General features: G+C 40.6%; 1 protein-coding gene across 5 annotated transcripts in view; it reads left to right on the forward strand.

Moving 5' to 3' along the window:
• PHF14 (PHD finger protein 14) overlaps positions 1 to 17,737 on the forward strand; it is a 173,984-nt gene that overhangs the window by 105,992 nt on the left and 50,255 nt on the right. For 3 of the 5 annotated variants that reach the window (XM_072154372.1, XM_072154373.1, XM_072154375.1), the window contains 2 exons: positions 3,812 to 3,929; positions 6,360 to 6,542. In XM_072154372.1, coding sequence (XP_072010473.1) covers positions 3,812 to 3,929; positions 6,360 to 6,455 — 214 coding nt within the window. In that variant the 3' untranslated portion in view covers positions 6,456 to 6,542. Of the gene's footprint in view, positions 1 to 3,811; positions 3,930 to 6,359; positions 6,543 to 10,310; positions 10,386 to 17,737 lie in introns of those variants that run through there. The other 2 variants (XR_011855946.1, XM_072154374.1) reach the window with 2 other exon arrangements.

The raw sequence follows: 17,737 nt of genomic DNA on the forward strand, positions 1-17,737 counted from the left end.
TAATTACTCCATGTGACGTTATCGGGGAACGATGATCGGTGGAAAATGGTGCCATGTATGCACCACCAGAATTTTGGCAACTTTGGCAACACCTTTGGTAACACCCGCAGTCACTGCCAGCACCGATTGCAGGTGTTGCCAGTGGGGGTTCACTTACCGAACCTTACCGGGTCTACTCTTTTCTAGTTCAGTTTGATAAGGGGGGCGCTTGTCTTACATCTCGTGGCACTGTTCTCTATTCATGTCTATGGCAGTGCCAGAAATATCCCGGAGGGCCGTGCGTATATGTCCTATATACAGGCTTCATGTAACATATAGCAGGTGGGGGGGTAAGTCTATAGATCTCCTCTCCCCGCCGGTCCCAGCCTCATTCCTCATGTCGTCTTGTGTTGTTGGCTCGGCAGCCGCTTTGTCCATGCATGGCGTGTAGTCAGGCCCCTGGTGTGCACGTTTAGCCTTCTGCAGGCTGACTGATAAGATATCCTCCGCCGTAATGAAATTGGATGGGCTCAGGAAGCGCGGTAAATAAAACGAGTCCCCCCCCCCCTCAACCTTCCTCCTTGTCTCAGTCATTATCTTGTTTATCTCATTTACATTGTGCAATTAGAATCAACTGTATCGATCAAGAACTAACTAATTTTGAGCGGAAAATGACATGACATTCGGTCTCGAGCGACGCCTTGGCGAGGGCAGATCTGGATTTCTTGATGGTGTTTTGATTTATTATGTGATTTTTGTTGTTATAAGTTTGATCTCTGTCATTTTGTGGTAAAAATATGTTGCAGTTTGTGTTGGCTATGGATAAGACTGAAGGTTTGATTAGTTTATTTTTTTTTTTTAGAATTTTTTTTGTTATTTTGTTTAAAATATTTTAATCTAGCCCTAAGGCCGAGTCCAGTCTGTAAATTATAGACTGTGTCAGCCATACTAAACACTGTACTACTAGTATGATGATGGCAGTCCCCACCACTATCCCATGGGACTGATGTCCCGTATTAAAAACATGATTACAGTACAGGACCATAGTGATGGCAGAGACTCGCTTCAGTAGCCGATCGTAGACGACTGTAGACGGCTGTAGACCACTTTAGATGACTTAATATGACCATAGCAGACCAAAGACTTTAAATGATTGTAGACGACCGTGGATGATTATAGATGATTGTGGATGACTGTAGACGTCCATAGATGCTGTAGATGACTTTAGACGACCGTGGGTGACGGACATGACCGTATGGATGACCTTACATGACCGTAGTTGACAACCGTAGAACACTGTGGATGACTTCAGACGACCATAGATAATGACTGTAGATGACCATGAATGACTGTAGATGACCGTGAATGACCGTGGATGACCACGAATGACTGTGGATGACCACGAATGACTGTGGATGACCACGAATGAGTGTGGATGACCACGAATGAGTGTGGATGACCACGAATGAGTGTGGATGACCACGAATGAGTGTGGATGACCACGAATGAGTGTGGATGACCACGAATGAGTGTGGATGACCACGAATGAGTGTGGATGACCACGAATGAGTGTGGATGACCACGAATGAGTGTGGATGACCACGAATGAGTGTAGAAGACCGCAGTTGACAACCGTAGAACACTGTGGATGACTTCAGACGACCATAGATAATGACTGTGGATGACCATGAATGACTGTGGATGACCATGAATGACTGTGGATGACCATGAATGACTGTGGATGACCATGAATGACTGTGGATGACCATGAATGACTCTGGATGACCATGAATGACTGTGGATGACCATGAATAACTGTGGATGACCATGAATAACTGTGGATGACCATGAATGACTGTAGATGACCTGTAGATGACCATGAATGACTGTGGCTGACCATGAATGACTGCGGCTGACCATGAATAACTGCGGATGACCATGAATAACTGTGGATGACCGTGAATGACTGTGGATGACCGTGAATGACTGTGGATGACCGTGAATGACTGTGGATGACCGTGAATGACCGTGAATGACCGTGGATGACTGTGGATGACTGTGGATGACTGTGGATGACCATGAATGACTGTGGATGACTGTAGAAGGCCGCAGTTGACAACCGTAGAAAACTGTGGATGACTTCAGACGACCATAGATGGTGACTGTAGACGACCATAAATAACTGTAGAGGGCCGTGGATGGCTGTAGAGGGCCGTGCAATCAGTAACCAGCACCCGGGGTCTTGCATATAAACACCCTGAGAGCTGATAGGTTCCCTTTAAATTGAATGTATAAACTCCTGCTGGTGCACACCCCTGTGTACATCTATATGTGCCTCCTGGACGACGTATGTCAAGCAATAGTGTGATGGGGGCTGTGTATAGGCAGCTTGTGGTAGAGGCCCGTATGCCTTTAATTACAGTCAGTGAGGATGTGAGCGGCGCTCGCCCCGGCTCCTGAACACATCATTCCAGCTTTATTAATAGCCGCAGAGAGGTGATGTGCACCGCATAAAGATCCCGCCGTGTAATGAGAGGAGGAATGGCCACATATATTTCTAGCACAATGACCTTTCCGCGGCTCATTGTAGAATATTGAAATATATAACCGCACACTTGTCCTTTCCCCGAGCCGGGAGATTGCCTCAGTCTTTCCTTCTGGGCTTCTTCCAAATCCTTGTTTGCCGATAAGTCCCTCGTCTTAAAATCAGCTGCAAAAATTGTGTGTAATATCTATCTCCTATCTATCTCATATCTATCTATCTATCTATCTCCTATCATCTATCTATCTCATATCTATCTATCTATCTATCTATCTATCTATATCCTATTATCTATCTATCTCCTATCATCTATCTATCTCCTATCTATCTATCTCCTATCTATCTATCTCCTATCTATCTATCTCCTATCTATCTATCTCCTATCTATCTATCTCCTATCTATCTATCTCCTATCTATCTATCTCCTATCTATCTCCTATCTATCTATCTCATATCTATCTCATATCTATCTATCTATCTATCTATCTATCTATCTCATATCTATCTCATATCTATCTATCTATCTATCTCATATCTATCTATCTCCTATCTATCTATCTCCTATCTATCTATCTCCTATCTATCTATCTCATATCTATCTATCTATCTATCTCATATCTATCTATCTATCTATCTATCTCATATCTATCTATCTATCTCATATCTATCTATCTATCTCATATCTATCTATCTCATATCTATCTATCTATCTATCTCATATCTATCTATCTATCTATCTCATATCTATCTATCTATCTATCTCATATCTATCTATCTATCTATCTATCTATCTCATATCTATCTATCTCATATCTATCTCATATCTATCTATCTATCTCATATCTATCTATCTATCTCATATCTATCTATCTATCTCATATCTATCTATCTATCTCATATCTATCTATCTCATATCTATCTATCTCATATCTATCTATCTCATATCTATCTATCTATCTATCTCATATCTATCTATCTCATATCTATCTATCTATCTCATATCTATCCATCTCATATCACAGTCCTGCTGTTACTAACAAAAACCACAAAGACCTGATTACACATCTCCCTATTGACAATACCTAACACTGTCTGCAGAGAGCACAGAGCACAGCAGTGTGAGGACACCCGCCCCCCACCCACTGCACTTGTAGAGGTTAGAATCCTGGAATATGAATCCATATTTCTCAGACCATGTAATTTTAGGTTTCCCCTCTATCTTCCAGCCTAGGTTCCTCCATGAATACTGCTCCGGTTTCTCTAGCGATGTGTTTTCTGCTTCTTCTGCAGATGTGATGAGTGTCGGCTCTGCTACCACTTTGGCTGTCTGGACCCTCCCCTGAAGAAGTCTCCAAAGCAGACGGGGTACGGATGGATATGCCAGGAGTGCGACTCCTCTTCTTCCAAAGTAAGTCCCTACAAAATGTCCCTGAAAATCAGCAGTAATGGAAGCTCCTCCATGACAACTTCATGGGTTTGGGGCTGGGAATTCATGTAGATCTCTTTAAAAAGAGAAGCAGGATTCCCATTACAATATACAGGAAAGACTCCTCACCACACAGACTACAAATCGTGGGTATTTTGGGTCCTTTCCATAGGGTTTGGGAATGTTTTGCGTGCTTGCTGCTTTATCTCCCTGTAAAAGGGTCAGAGGAAGGTTGGGAAGTCTGTCCACTCCTTGCATTACAGTATTTCTGCTAAATGATGACTCTCCAGTATCATGTAGCAGAATAGTGAGTGCAGCTCTGGGGTATAATACAGGATGTAACTCAGGATCAGTACAGGATAAGTAATGTCATGTATGTACACAGTGACTGCACCAGCAGCAGAATAGTGAGTGCAGCTCTGGGGTATGATACAGGATGTAACTCAGGATCAGTACAGGATAAGTAATGTCATGTATGTACACAGTGACTGCACCAGCAGCAGAATAGTGAGTGCAGCTCTGGAGTATAATACAGGATGTAACTCAGGATCAGTACAGGATAAGTGATGTCATGTATGTACACAGTGACTGCACCAGCAGCAGAATAGTGAGTGCAGCTCTGGGGTATAATACAGGATGTAACTCAGGATCAGTACAGGATAAGTAATGTCATGTATGTACACAGTGACTGCACCAGCAGCAGATAGTGAGTGCAGCTCTGGAGTATAATACAGGATGTAACTCAGGATCAGTACAGGATAAGTAATGTCATGTATGTACACACTGACTGCACCAGCAGCAGAATAGTGAGTGCAGCTCTGGGGTATAATACAGGATGTAACTCAGCATCAGTACAGGATAAGTAATGTCATGTATGTGCACAGTGACTGCACCAGCAGCAGAATAGTGAGTGCAGCTCTGGAGTATAATACAGGATGTAACTCAGGATCAGTACAGGATAAGTAATGTCATGTATGTACACAGTGACTGCACCAGCAGCAGAATAGTGAGTGCAGCTCTGGAGTATAATACAGGATGTAACTCAGGATCAGTACAGGATAAGTAATGTCATGTATGTGCACAGTGACTGCACCAGCAGCAGAATAGTGAGTGCAGCTCTGGTGTATAATACAGGATGTAACTCAGGATCAGTACAGGATAAGTAATGTCATGTATGTACACAGTGACTGCACCAGCAGCAGAATAGTGAGTGCAGCTCTGGAGTATAATACAGGATGTAACTCAGGATCAGTACAGGATAAGTAATGTCATGTATGTACAGTGACTGCACCAGCAGCAGAATAGTGAGTGCATCTCTGGTGTATAATACAGGATGTAACTCAGGATCAGTACAGGATAAGTAATGTCATGTATGTACACAGTGACTGCACCAGCAGCAGAATAGTGAGTGCAGCACTGGAGTATAATACAGGATGTAACTCAGGATCAGTACAGGATAAGTAATGTCATGTATGTACACAGTGACTGCACCAGCAGCAGATAGTGAGTGCAGCTCTGGAGTATAATAAAGGATGTAACTCAGGATCAGTACAGGATAAGTAATGTCATGTATGTACACAGTGACTGCACCAGCAGCAGAATAGTGAGTGCAGCTCTGGGGTATAATACAGGATGTAACTCAGGATCAGTACAGGATAAGTAATGTCATGTATGTACACAGTGACTGCACCAGCAGCAGAATAGTGAGTGCAGCTCTGGGGTATAATACAGGATGTAACTCAGGATCAGTACAGGATAAGTAATGTCATGTATGTACAGTGACTGCACCAGCAGCAGAATAGTGAGTGCAGCTCTGGAGTATAATACAGGATGTAACTCAGGATCAGTACAGGATAAGTAATGTCATGTATGTACACAGTGATTGAAACTATTTTTATGTAGATAACTATGATATATAAAATATATAAATGGGCTGGACAAGCTAAATTCTTATGTTGTGACATTAGTTTTTGCCTGTTAGTGAGTTGTGATAGGAGCAGCTGCACTCAAATCAGACCCGAAAGTGCAGCCTCTCCTTTCATTCTCTACAGTCCCTTCAAAATGTCATGGAGAGGCAGGAATTACTCTAACCTGACTTTGGGGGGGACAAATCCCCCGTTCTTGTGATCGCTGGGGGGTCTCATCACATTCCAACTCCTGTTGTTACTCTGCCCAGTATTTTGCTATAGACAAGTATTTTGTGCTTTAGAATTACTGGTATAAGGGACATAACGTTACAATATATGGAAACCTTAGAATTCTGTTGACTGGTCACTTAGCGTCTACACAAGAATTCACCACCCGACTCCTCCATGTTCTTGATACCAGTCTCTGCTGTGCTTGTAATTTACAAGGTCAGACTGTTTTGTACCTACTCTCAAAAGTAAACCGGTGTTCTCTTCCCCTGGATAGGGGTGCCGAGTACCTACAGTAGTCTTCTGTGATGGTTGCATGTGTGCAGACAATCCATTTACTCTCCATGGACCTGTAACATTCAGTTACTGGTAGACCAGGCAAGTGAGAGTGCACGGTATCTCCTAGCCACGCCCATGGTGCACTGAATTACTCATTTGCATATACATAGAAATGAAAGAGGTTGGTCACTTCTTTCCTAAGTGCCTTTACTGCCTTGTGGATAATCCCTGAATGTTCATCAAGTGATTCAGTTGTCCTGCTGCTTACTTTTGTAATGTGTGCAGAGCCTCCATGCTTTCTTCTTTATAACCCTAAGCTCTGCTGAATAGGAGGAGCTGCAGCAGAACAGGGAAAGACTGCAGCTTTTAAAGGAAGCAAAGACACAGGTACTTATATTTGCAGAGACATGCCTAATAGAGGATATTTATTGTTAAGTGGCCAACCCCCTTAAGATTTTACTACATTCATGCCATGGATTGTCTCAAGAAAGGATTTTAATGCAGGACACTTCCCCTACAGTGAGCAGGCGCAGTCATTCGGAGATCGGATAGCATTGTTCCCAGATAATGGAATATCAAGTACACATGTGTCGCCAGATACCCCATTCTCACAATCATTTGGAGTCTCAGCAGTGGGACCCTCACAGATGAGAAAGTTCTGCTTGTAGATTGGGGACGACTTGCGATTCCTCGGAATAGTGGCTACAGCTATTGTATGTGTGGTCTTTGTGGTCCACCATGAGACGCGGCACATCTCTGCAAGAGATTAGTGGAAAAAACCTCATTACAGGAGAACTTGTGAGGCTCATTCTAGGCAGAACTAACCAAAATTAAAAGTTCATTGCTTTTGTGTAATGGGCAGGGGCAGCAGCAGTGGCCGTCACGATGATCTCGGGCAGGCGGATGCGGGAAATGAGCTGTCGGCCCTTGTTTGCAGCTGTCTGATCTCTCCCCTCTGCCGCTTAAATATGTTGGGCACCCCTTGAGTGAGTAAGAATTGCTATTGAATTCCTGTCAGGGGCCTAGAATAGAAGGAATTTACCATTAGTTAAAGAGGGATTCATTGTCATTCAGAATCTATCCCAAATAATTTATCAGGAGATCACGGATCGTAACGTTCTACCACGGAATGGGAAGGGTGGGGGAATCCATAAATCAATCATACATCAACAGTACTATCTTTATTTTATCTATAAATACTCATCCTTTCTATAGTTGTTACACATTCAAAATGTCTAAAACCCTTGATAAATGTTGTCCAGGGGCTTTAGACACATTTTTTTATGCAGATTATTTTTTTTTAAACAGATTCATGCATAGTTCCCATTGATTCTCCAAATTAGACTCTTAAAATTCACCTTAAAACCAAGACTTAAATTTATGTAATGCCCTCAACTTTACCACTTAATCATTTCAGACACCGGACAAAAGTAGTGCAAACCACACACCAGACTGGTAAAAAAAAATAATCTAGTCCCAAAATTAGTGCAGACCACAGATCAGACTGGAAGAGTAATCTAGACCCAAGACCATATCTTAAAAATAGTGCAGATAACAAACCAGACTGGTAATGTGATCTAGACCCAAGACCATCTCCCAAAAATAGTATAGACCACAGGCTAGACTAGTTTAGTAATCTGGACCCAGACCAGAACTGAAAAGTAGTGTAGACCACAGATCAGACTGGTAGAGTAATTTAAACCCAAGACCAGATCTTAAAATTGTTGCAGACCACAAACCAGGCTGGTAATGTGATCTAGACCCAAGACCAGCTTCCAAAAAATATTATAGACCCCAGACCAGACTACTAAAGTAATCTGGACCCAAGACCAGATCCAAAAATATTGCAGACCACAGACCAGACTGGTTATATGACCTAGACCCCAGACCAAATCTGAAAAATTGTGCAAACCACAGACCAGACTGGTTATATAACCTAGACCCCAGACCAAATCTCAAAAATTAGTGCAGACCACAGACCAGACTGGTTATATAACCTAGACCCCAGACCAAATCTCAAAAATTAGTGCAGACCACAGACCAGACTGGTTATATAACCTAGACCCCAGACCAAATCTCAAAAATTAGTGCAGACCACAGACCAGACTGGTTACATAACCTAGACCCCAGACCAAATCTCAAAAATTAGTGCAGACCACAGACCAGACTGGTTATATAACCTAGACCCCAGACCAAATCTCAAAAATTAGTGCAGACCACAGACCAGACTGGTTATATAACCTAGACCCCAGACCAAATCTCAAAAATTAGTGCAGACCACAGACCAGACTGGTTATATAACCTAGACCCCAGACCAAATCTCAAAAATTAGTGCAGACCACAGACCAGACTGGTTATATAACCTAGACCCCAGACCAAATCTCAAACATTGTGCAGACCACAGACCAGACTGGTTCAATAAATTTAACCCAAGACCAGATACCAAAAATGCTGCAAACCCAAGACCTGACTGGTAAAGTAATCTAAACTTCTCAAATAGTGCAATAGACCAGACCGTTTTAAATAATTAGATTTCAAACCAGACTCCACAAGTAGATCCGACCACAGACCAGACTTGTAAAAGAATTAAACCAAAATATGAATGTGAATTAAAAACTGCAAAAAGAACCCTAAAATTTTCAAACCCCAGAACAGACACCTAAATTAATGAGACCCCATGGGCCAAAAAATGGTTAGATCAAACACAACAAAAATGATACAGCTTCAGCTCCCTTCTCTTTGTTTCCCGATGATGGAGCTTGTGGTCCTGGCTTCGGCAGTTGCCTCACTCCCAATGGAAGACCTTTCCTTATACATGTATGGCCGGAGACTCTACCCGGTGTGGCAGCTCCACATGGTTTGGCAATTTCCTGTTCAGATTCTGCACTGCGTTACAGTTTTTTAAAATTATTTTTCTTATTACTCTTGGTTGTCTACCACTTGACTTACAGTCTAGGTGACCGCCATTTACGCTGAAATACTTACATTGATTTAAGTAGTAATAGAAAGACGTTCTGTTTGCTGTACTGTTGACTGCCTCCTCATCCTGCACAGACTTGTTTTAGGTCCATTCAGAACCGTCCATGGAAAATTAGAAGAACGTGGCCTAATCAAACATGGTGGTCTATGATAAGAAGTATGGTGGGCAAGAGGGGACATGTGTAATAAGTACATCTATGACCTGTCTGTGCACCAAGGTGGATAGTTAAAGGCTGACGTTGGGCAAATTGTTGCCAGTATCTTCACGCAATAAGTATATACGATAGAATGTCCTCAAAGATTGGGCTTTTAGAACAGAATTTGGGATCATCTCAGGGTCACATGGTGCACCTACGTTTAAAAAAAAAAAGAACTTCCTAATCACGGTTTGGCATGACGCCTTTGGTGGGTGAGGTTAAGTGTCGTCATGACTAAGCTTCATTATCCCAACAAAGGCCGACCTAGACAGGAGGTGCCGTCCTGAACTTGAAGTAGGGCTTACGGTAGGTACAAGTTCTTAGTCCTGGTCCCAATAAAAAAAAAATAACAATACAATGTCCTCCAATCTCTGTTGTTCCCGATGCCTCTCGACAAAGAAATAGAACAACTTAGCCAATCACTGGCCTCGTCGGTTACCACCTACAGCCATGGTTGAGCTTTATGGTCACTTTTCCATGTCGAGAGGACCATGAGACATGGAGAGTCCCAGAGGAAGGACATGTGAAGGGTCAGAAATGGAGTAATGGAAGTAAGGTGAGTATTTTTTATTTTTTTTGTTTTATTTTTATTAATACAATCCCTTTGAAATCTGTGGTCCAGCGGCACGGAGCGTCCCAGTGGCTTGTGTCCTCTGCTCTATTACTGTCTGCTTCCCTGTCTAACCTTCTCTCTCCTACTCCTATTATCTCCTTAGACTTTTAATTTCATGCTGTCTTTTCCCTCCTTTTCCATTTACACCACATTTCTGCAGGAGGGTCCACATTGAATGTTCAATGAAGAAAGCCTGTCCCATTGCTGCAGTCCAACGTCAGTCTGCAGCCACAAGGTACGGCAGGGTTATTTCTAACACAACCCCAAATTTTCTGTGTAACCTGAACCTGTTTCCTTCTGTTTGCATGGCTCCTGTATGTATTACTTTCTCCTGTGTTCTGACTGAGTATTGTTTCTGCTTACCACATATTCCAAAGTTCTCATATCAGCTCCTCCTCCCCTCTCACAGCATTCACAGAGATGCTTCACAGCAGTAATGGGAAACAATAGACTGGAGATGAGTCATAGATCTCTGTGGTTTTGTAGTTTGGGCCTGCTCTGTGACCATTAGAGAGGTCCTTGTTTAGGATGGAGGAGGAAGGGAGCTGTGAAACCATGCTTTGATTCTCCATATCGGGAATACAATTTTTTTTGTCTTCAACTGGGAAGATCATGGAAAAAAGTCCACTAATGCAACAAATCCTTTAATGTATATTTTAATGTTATAATTAAAACACAAAAACAAGCTGTTTGTAGGGGCACAGAATAACCTGACTAGTAAAAGAGAGGGGAAACGCGTTTCAAGGCCAGACTCAGTCCCACCATCAGTCCAATCTGATGTGATCTCTACTGAACAGGAAGTTTCAACCTCTCCTAACATTCAAAACCACAGAACTTTACATTTTTTTTCTAAAATTAGCATGAACAAGAAGAAATGTAAAAAAAAACATTTTTAACTTTTAACTTCTTTTTGTTTTTCTTAAAAAGTTGAGGTTATTTCACAAAGACACAAAGGGACGAGTATGCGAACGCTGTCTAAAAGTTAGACCCTCTATTTAAATTTTACAACTCCTATTAGTTGACTTATTATTCAACAGAAAATTGTTCTGTAAACTTGGTGCATCTTTAGTGTGCAGCGCCGTTGCTTAGGCCACGCCCACTTTCCCCCTAACTACACCTCTTTCATACGAGGCCACACCCTTTTCTATGCGAGACTCAATAATATTGATAAATATGGCGCAAATCTAAATATGGCGCAAATCAAGTTACCGTAAAAAGCTTATTGATGCCGTTATTGTACGGCTACATCTATATCTAGTTAGTCAACACACAAGTGATACCGGCGCTGCGTAGGTCAGATTTTAAACTTTGTAGGCTTGGCTTTCCTTTTTCCCAGCTTTGCTTTATTTTAAAGAAAAATCAATTGCCCTCTATATGCAAATTAGCTTCTTGGAGCACCAGGAGCAGGACCACTTAAATTGTCGCACCTGATTTCTTCTTTATGCCCCCTTTTTGACCAAGTGATGCCTATTTTTATGTAAAGGGTGGGCTCTGGGCCCCATAGATAAAAACGGGATCACCAGCAAACATGACTCCGCCCCTTGTGCACCATGAAGCTTAATTTATATGAAGACATGAAGAGAATTTTCGAAACAGGGAACAGGAAAGAAATCTATGGAAAGCTTAAGAGGAGCCATACAAAATGCTGGTTTTACATGTGTGGAGATTGTGGAGCCGGTAGACCTCCTCAACTCCCAAGATTCCAAAAATTACAATGAAGTCAATTTTTTTTACATTTTCAAATTTGACAAAATTTAGCGCGTAAAGTGGCGAATGGAAAGTAGATCCTTGGGTTTTGACCATTAGAATAAGTGACCTTTTACTACCTTCCTCCCGGTGACCACATATCTGCTCGGCACCGGCTCTGGAGAGAGAGATATTGCATATTCCTCGACAAAGTTGACAGCGTAAAACTGTTAGATTTCTAAAACAAGCAGCGGAGTTTTCAGGTTCATGTCCGCGCCTTTTATCTTTTTTGACAGCCTGCATAGGGATTTAATAGGAGTCATGTTGGTTTTAAGCAGCGTAATATACTTCTTTCTACCCTACGTGTCAAGCGCCAGATAGACAGTGACTGCAGGGCATGAAATCTGCTTTTTTCACAATTGGTAATATTACCTGTCACCCCTGAGCCAGAGGTGTTGATCACGGCTGTGACAAGGTTTCTCTTCTGACAACACGGCATTTGTTGCGTTCTTGTAAATCAGAACTCGGTTATACAAGGAAAAAAAAAAGGAATAAAAATGGATGTATAGTAGAATAAATAATAAAAAAGTAAAGAACTTGTGTAGTCTAATAGGTTCCGGTAACATAATATATTCAATAAAAATATAAAATTGCCCATTTGTTAGTGAAAAAGAAAAAAAATTATGAATTTTTGGCATTTTCTTTTTCTTTTTGGCAAATCAGTGCTCAGTTATACAAGATTTAAAAAATGGACACATTCTAGAACAAATATAAAAATTTATGAACATTTTGTTATCTAATACATCCTGAAATAATATATTAGAATTGATTAAAAAAAAAAGAAAAATTTGGTTAGTTTAAAAAAAAAAATTGTCACGCTGTTGTAAATCGGACCTCCGTTATACAAAAAAATTAAAATTGGACACCATCTAAAATACATACCATATATACTCGAGTATAAGCCTAGTTTTTCAGCACAAAAAAATGTGCTAAAAACCCAAACTCGGCTTATACTCGAGTAAAAAAAAAAAAAAAAAAGGTTTTACAAGGCTTTTGTCTTAAAATTAGGGGCCTCGGCTTATACTTGGGTCGGCTTATACTCGAGTATATACGGTAATAATAATACAAAAAGTTCTGAACGTGTGTTATATATAACATATTCGATAAAAAAAAAACACAAATGGCCGTTGTTTCTTGTAAACAAAGAATAGAAATTAAAAAAAAACATGAATTTGTCGCAGTCTTTTTGACTTCTGTTAAAAAATATAAATATAGAATTACTTAGAAGTTAAAATGAATATGTTAGGAAAAAGGGAGGGGGGAGGAGGGAGACGTTGGTTGACGTGATTGAATACAAATTCAACTTAAGAACAAACCTCCGGACCCTATCTTGTATGTAACCCGGGGACTGCCTGTGCATGACTAAGTTTAAATTCCTATTATTCTACAATTTTGTGCATTATATAAAGATTTTTTTTGTTAAATTCCAAATGATTACATTATTATAGTTTTTTATTTTTTTTTTTTAGTTCATCTTTATTATTAACTGTTAAAAAAATGTAAAACATCAATTTTTCTTTGACTTAAAGTGGGAAGTGAAGAAGCCTCAGTAATTTACCGCTGCCTGCACCTTTTAAATTATTCTATACCTGTAAATCAGTTTTATTGAAATGTTCTCTGCCTCGGGCTGGGAATTTTTTTTTTTTCCTCTTGACAGTTGCCCTTCTGCATTCTGATAACATATTACAGTCACTGTCTCTTCACCTCTTTGCTGCTGCTGTTAATTTTTTACTCTTGTAGAGAGAGCGCTCAGAAATGTCAGTGATTTTTGTACCTTTTTTTTGTATTTTTTCATGAATTTTTACAGATTTTTTTTTCCCACATAAAAAAATTCCCTTCAATCTTAATTATTTAAAGAAAAGGTTCCTCCCTTTAACGTGCCAAAGTCCCGCCCATATAGAACCATAATTTTTTGACTACTTTGTTTTATAATCCTACTCAGCTGGTTTTCCAGTGATAACCACTGACAGTTAAGAGGTCCTTAAGGTTCAATAAAGTTTTTTTTGTTCATAATTAAATTAACCGTTTTTTTTATTTTGATGAATTGTCTTCAGAACATATCATTTTTCTCATATCAATGCGGGCTCAACCCAGAAACTGTCTAGATCCCCTATCCCAAAATGCATTTGGTACCAAAACATGTTCCCAAACATAACAGACTCCACCCCTTTATAGCAGCAGTACAATACCAGAAACGAGGGATACGAAACCTCCAATACCATAAACAGAGACCGATACTCAACATTGCATGACTGCTTCTCTAAATCGGTCAAGTTGCCATCTTGGTAAAGTCCCTTAAATAAAGTAAGGTCCCTTTTCACAACCCTGACCCATTTTTATCACATCAGGGTGTTTGCTTAGCAATATGGATCCACAATTTCTATAATTTGGAGATCTATGTCTCGCGCATCACAAACATTAAATATTCTTGTATGATAAATAGTACAGACAGTCCCCTACTTAAAGGACATCTACCACCAGGATGAAAGATTTTATGCAAATAAGCCTCAGGGGCTCCATGCTCCATTAACACCTATGGAGTATGGAGCACATGAGGCTCATTTGCATACAGTGCTTTGCATACGGGTGTTCTTAGGATGGTGGTAGATGCCCTCTAAGAACACCCGACTTATGGACCACCCCTAGTTACAAATAGAACTCTTGATGTTTGTAATTTTCTGTTCTTTAGCCCCAGGCTAAAATGATCAGCTGTAACAGTTATCAAAGTGTCTGCTATGAAGTTTTATTGTTAATCCTGGTGACAACCCAACACTTTTAAAATTCAATTTTCACAAAGGCCAATAAAATTTTTGGCTCGGGTGACAATAATAAAATATACAGTTCCGACTTTCATACAAATTCAACTTAAGAACAAACCTCTCTTGTATGTAGCCACAGGACTGCCTGTATAAGACAGAGGGGCACATTTACTTACCCGGTCCATTCTCGATCTAGCGGCGGGTCTTCCGGCGATTCACTAAGGTAGTGTGCTCGATGTCCACTAGGTGTCACTGCTGCGCTGAAGTCCGTCGGAGTTCACTGAAGTTCACGAAGCTAGGCTGGGTGCAGGTAAGTGCGTGTCGAGCAACCCTTTTTTTTTTTTTTTTTAAATACGGAGGTTTTTCCGAATCCGTCGGGTTTTCCGAGGGCCAGAACCATAATCCGATCGCGTGCGCCAAAACCCGGGGCAATCTGGCGCAAATCGGAAAATTTTGGGCAACCCGACGGAAAAAACGTGATTCGGGGCCTTAGTAAATGACCCCCAGAGTTTCCACAGTGAGGCAGAACCTCCCACCATAGTTACTAATAACGATTAGGTTCCGGTCATACAGTTATATATAAAACTCTGGATACAGAAAATATAGATGGTGAGGCTAATCACAGTGCTCCCGATTCTCCTGTTACTGTCCGACCATGTGAGGCTGTGCCAAAGCATTATGGGATTGATAGCAAACCAGAGGAGGAGAGTAAAGAGAAAATTCAAAAGGAAAAAATTATTACATTAAAAAAATTACCGTCCCCTACTTAAGGACACCTGACTTACAGACGGACTTCTCTGCCCCCTGTGACCTCTGGTGACCTCTCTGGATGTTACTATACTCGCAGACTGCAATGATCAGTTATAAGGTTTTTGTAATGAGGCTTTATTGATAATCCTTGGTCCTATTACAGCAAAAAAAAAAAAAAAAATTGAAACTCCAATTGTCACTGGGGGAAAAAAAATAATTGTCTGGAACTACGATTATAAAATATACGGTTCCGTATACAAATTCAACTTAAGAACAAACCTATGGAACCTATCTTGTATGTAACCCAGGGACTGCCTGTATAGTACTTCACAAAAAAGTAACAAAAATGTCCAACTTTTATTATTAGGATTCGCCAGTTTTTTTTCTCTACCTTATAAATATTTGATCTAGATACATACATATATATATATATTTCTGTTCCTGTGTCAACCGCTGTGGAACATTGATGGAGGAAAAAGTGACACGACAACAGATGGACTTTTACTTATTTATAAGGTGTTTTTTTTTTGTTTTTTTTTTTTGTGTACATTTTATTGCTGAGTCAAGTTTTATTTTAAGTTCTGAGTTACCTCGAGTGCGGCTTCTGAGAGAGACCTTATTGAGGCTGGATGTGTTCACATTTAATCTTTCCCTGCATAGACAGCCCGAAGACTCCCTCTGATTTGTGCCTTGTCAGCCGCTCTGCAGTACAGGCAAGTGTGAATGTTTTCACTTCTACTTGAGAATCAGCATTCTGGATTTTAACCCTCTCAGTAGATTTTTCAGGCCTTCCATAGCTAAACAAAAATGTAAAAAAAAAAAAAAAAAAAAGTTCATAAAATTAAAATTGGCCCTTTTCCGATTCTGGAGCACTTTTTGAAAAAGTAAAGAGCTTGATACAAGTATGAAATATTTGTTATTTTTTTTTTGGGGGGGGCAAACTGAAGACACAAATAGGAAGTGATTTATTAACCCCTTAAGGACGGAGGGTTTTTCGGCTAATTTCTCGCTCTCCAACTTCAAAAATCCATAACTTTTTCATTTTTACGTGTACAGACCTGTGTGAGGGCTTATTTTGTGCGTAACAAATTTTACTTTCCCGTAATGTTATTTATTTTAACATGCCGTGTACTGCGAAGCTGAAAAAAAATTCCAAATGTGGAAAAATTGAAAAAAAACCGCACGTGCGTCACATTCTTGTGGGCTCAGTTTTTACGACTTTCACTCTTCGCTCCAAATAACACGCCTACTTTATTCTTTGGTTCGGTGCGATCGCGGTGATACCAAATTTATATAGGTTTTATTGTGTTTTAATACATTTTCAAAAATTAAACGAATGTGTACTAAAAAGAAAAAATTTTTTTTGCCATCTTCTGACGCTAATAACTTTTTCATACTTTGGCGCACGGAAATGTGTGAGGGGTCATTTTTTGCGAAATGAGGCGACGTTTTTATTGCTACCATTTTGAGGTCTGTGCGACATTTTGATCATTTTTTATTTCATTTTTTATGTTATGTAAAAAGGTGTAAAAGTCGCATTTCGGACATTTGGGCGCCATTTCCCGCCTCGGAGGTCACCGCCGGCCGTAACCGTTTTTATATTTTGATAGATCGGGCATTTTGGGACGCGGCGATACCTAATATGTCTGTGATTTTTACTGTTTGTTATGTTTTATATCCGTTCTAGGGAAAGGGGGTGATTTGAACTTTTAATATTTTATTAATTTTTTTTATTTTTTAAACTTTTTTTTTTCTTTTTTTTTTCACTATTTTTTAGACCATCTAGGGTACATTAACCCTAGATGGTCAGATCGCTCCTACCATATACTGCAATACTACAGTATTGCAATATATGGCGTTTTTGCAGGTCTTACATTACAATGAGCCACTGGCTCATTGTAACGAACCTGCATAAACCATGTAGCCTCGTGTCAAGAGAAGACCCGAGGCTACCATGGTAACCGATCGCCGCCCCCCGATGACGTTCGGGGGCGTGGCGATCGAAAAAAAGATGGCGGCGCCCGCGCGCCGCCGTCTTTTAAACGCCGCCCGCGACTTTGCGGGCGGCGTTTAGAGGGTTAATAGCCGCGATCGGTGCAAGCACCGACCGCGGTTATTAGCGGTGGGGGTTTTGTGCAAAATGCAAAAACCCCCACCTCTGTATGAAGAGGACTCAGCCCGTGAGCCCTCTTCATACATCCCTTATACCTCTGCGCCGTAGAGCTACGGCGCAGAGCGTTAAGGGGTTAAGATACTTGTGATAAACTTTATCGTATGTAAAAACAGATTATTTTAGTGGTTCGCCGTAAACCATGACAAGAGGGCGTCCTCC

This window comes from Engystomops pustulosus, chromosome 5 (assembly GCF_040894005.1).
Source record: "Engystomops pustulosus chromosome 5, aEngPut4.maternal, whole genome shotgun sequence".
Taxonomy (NCBI): domain Eukaryota; kingdom Metazoa; phylum Chordata; class Amphibia; order Anura; family Leptodactylidae; genus Engystomops; species Engystomops pustulosus.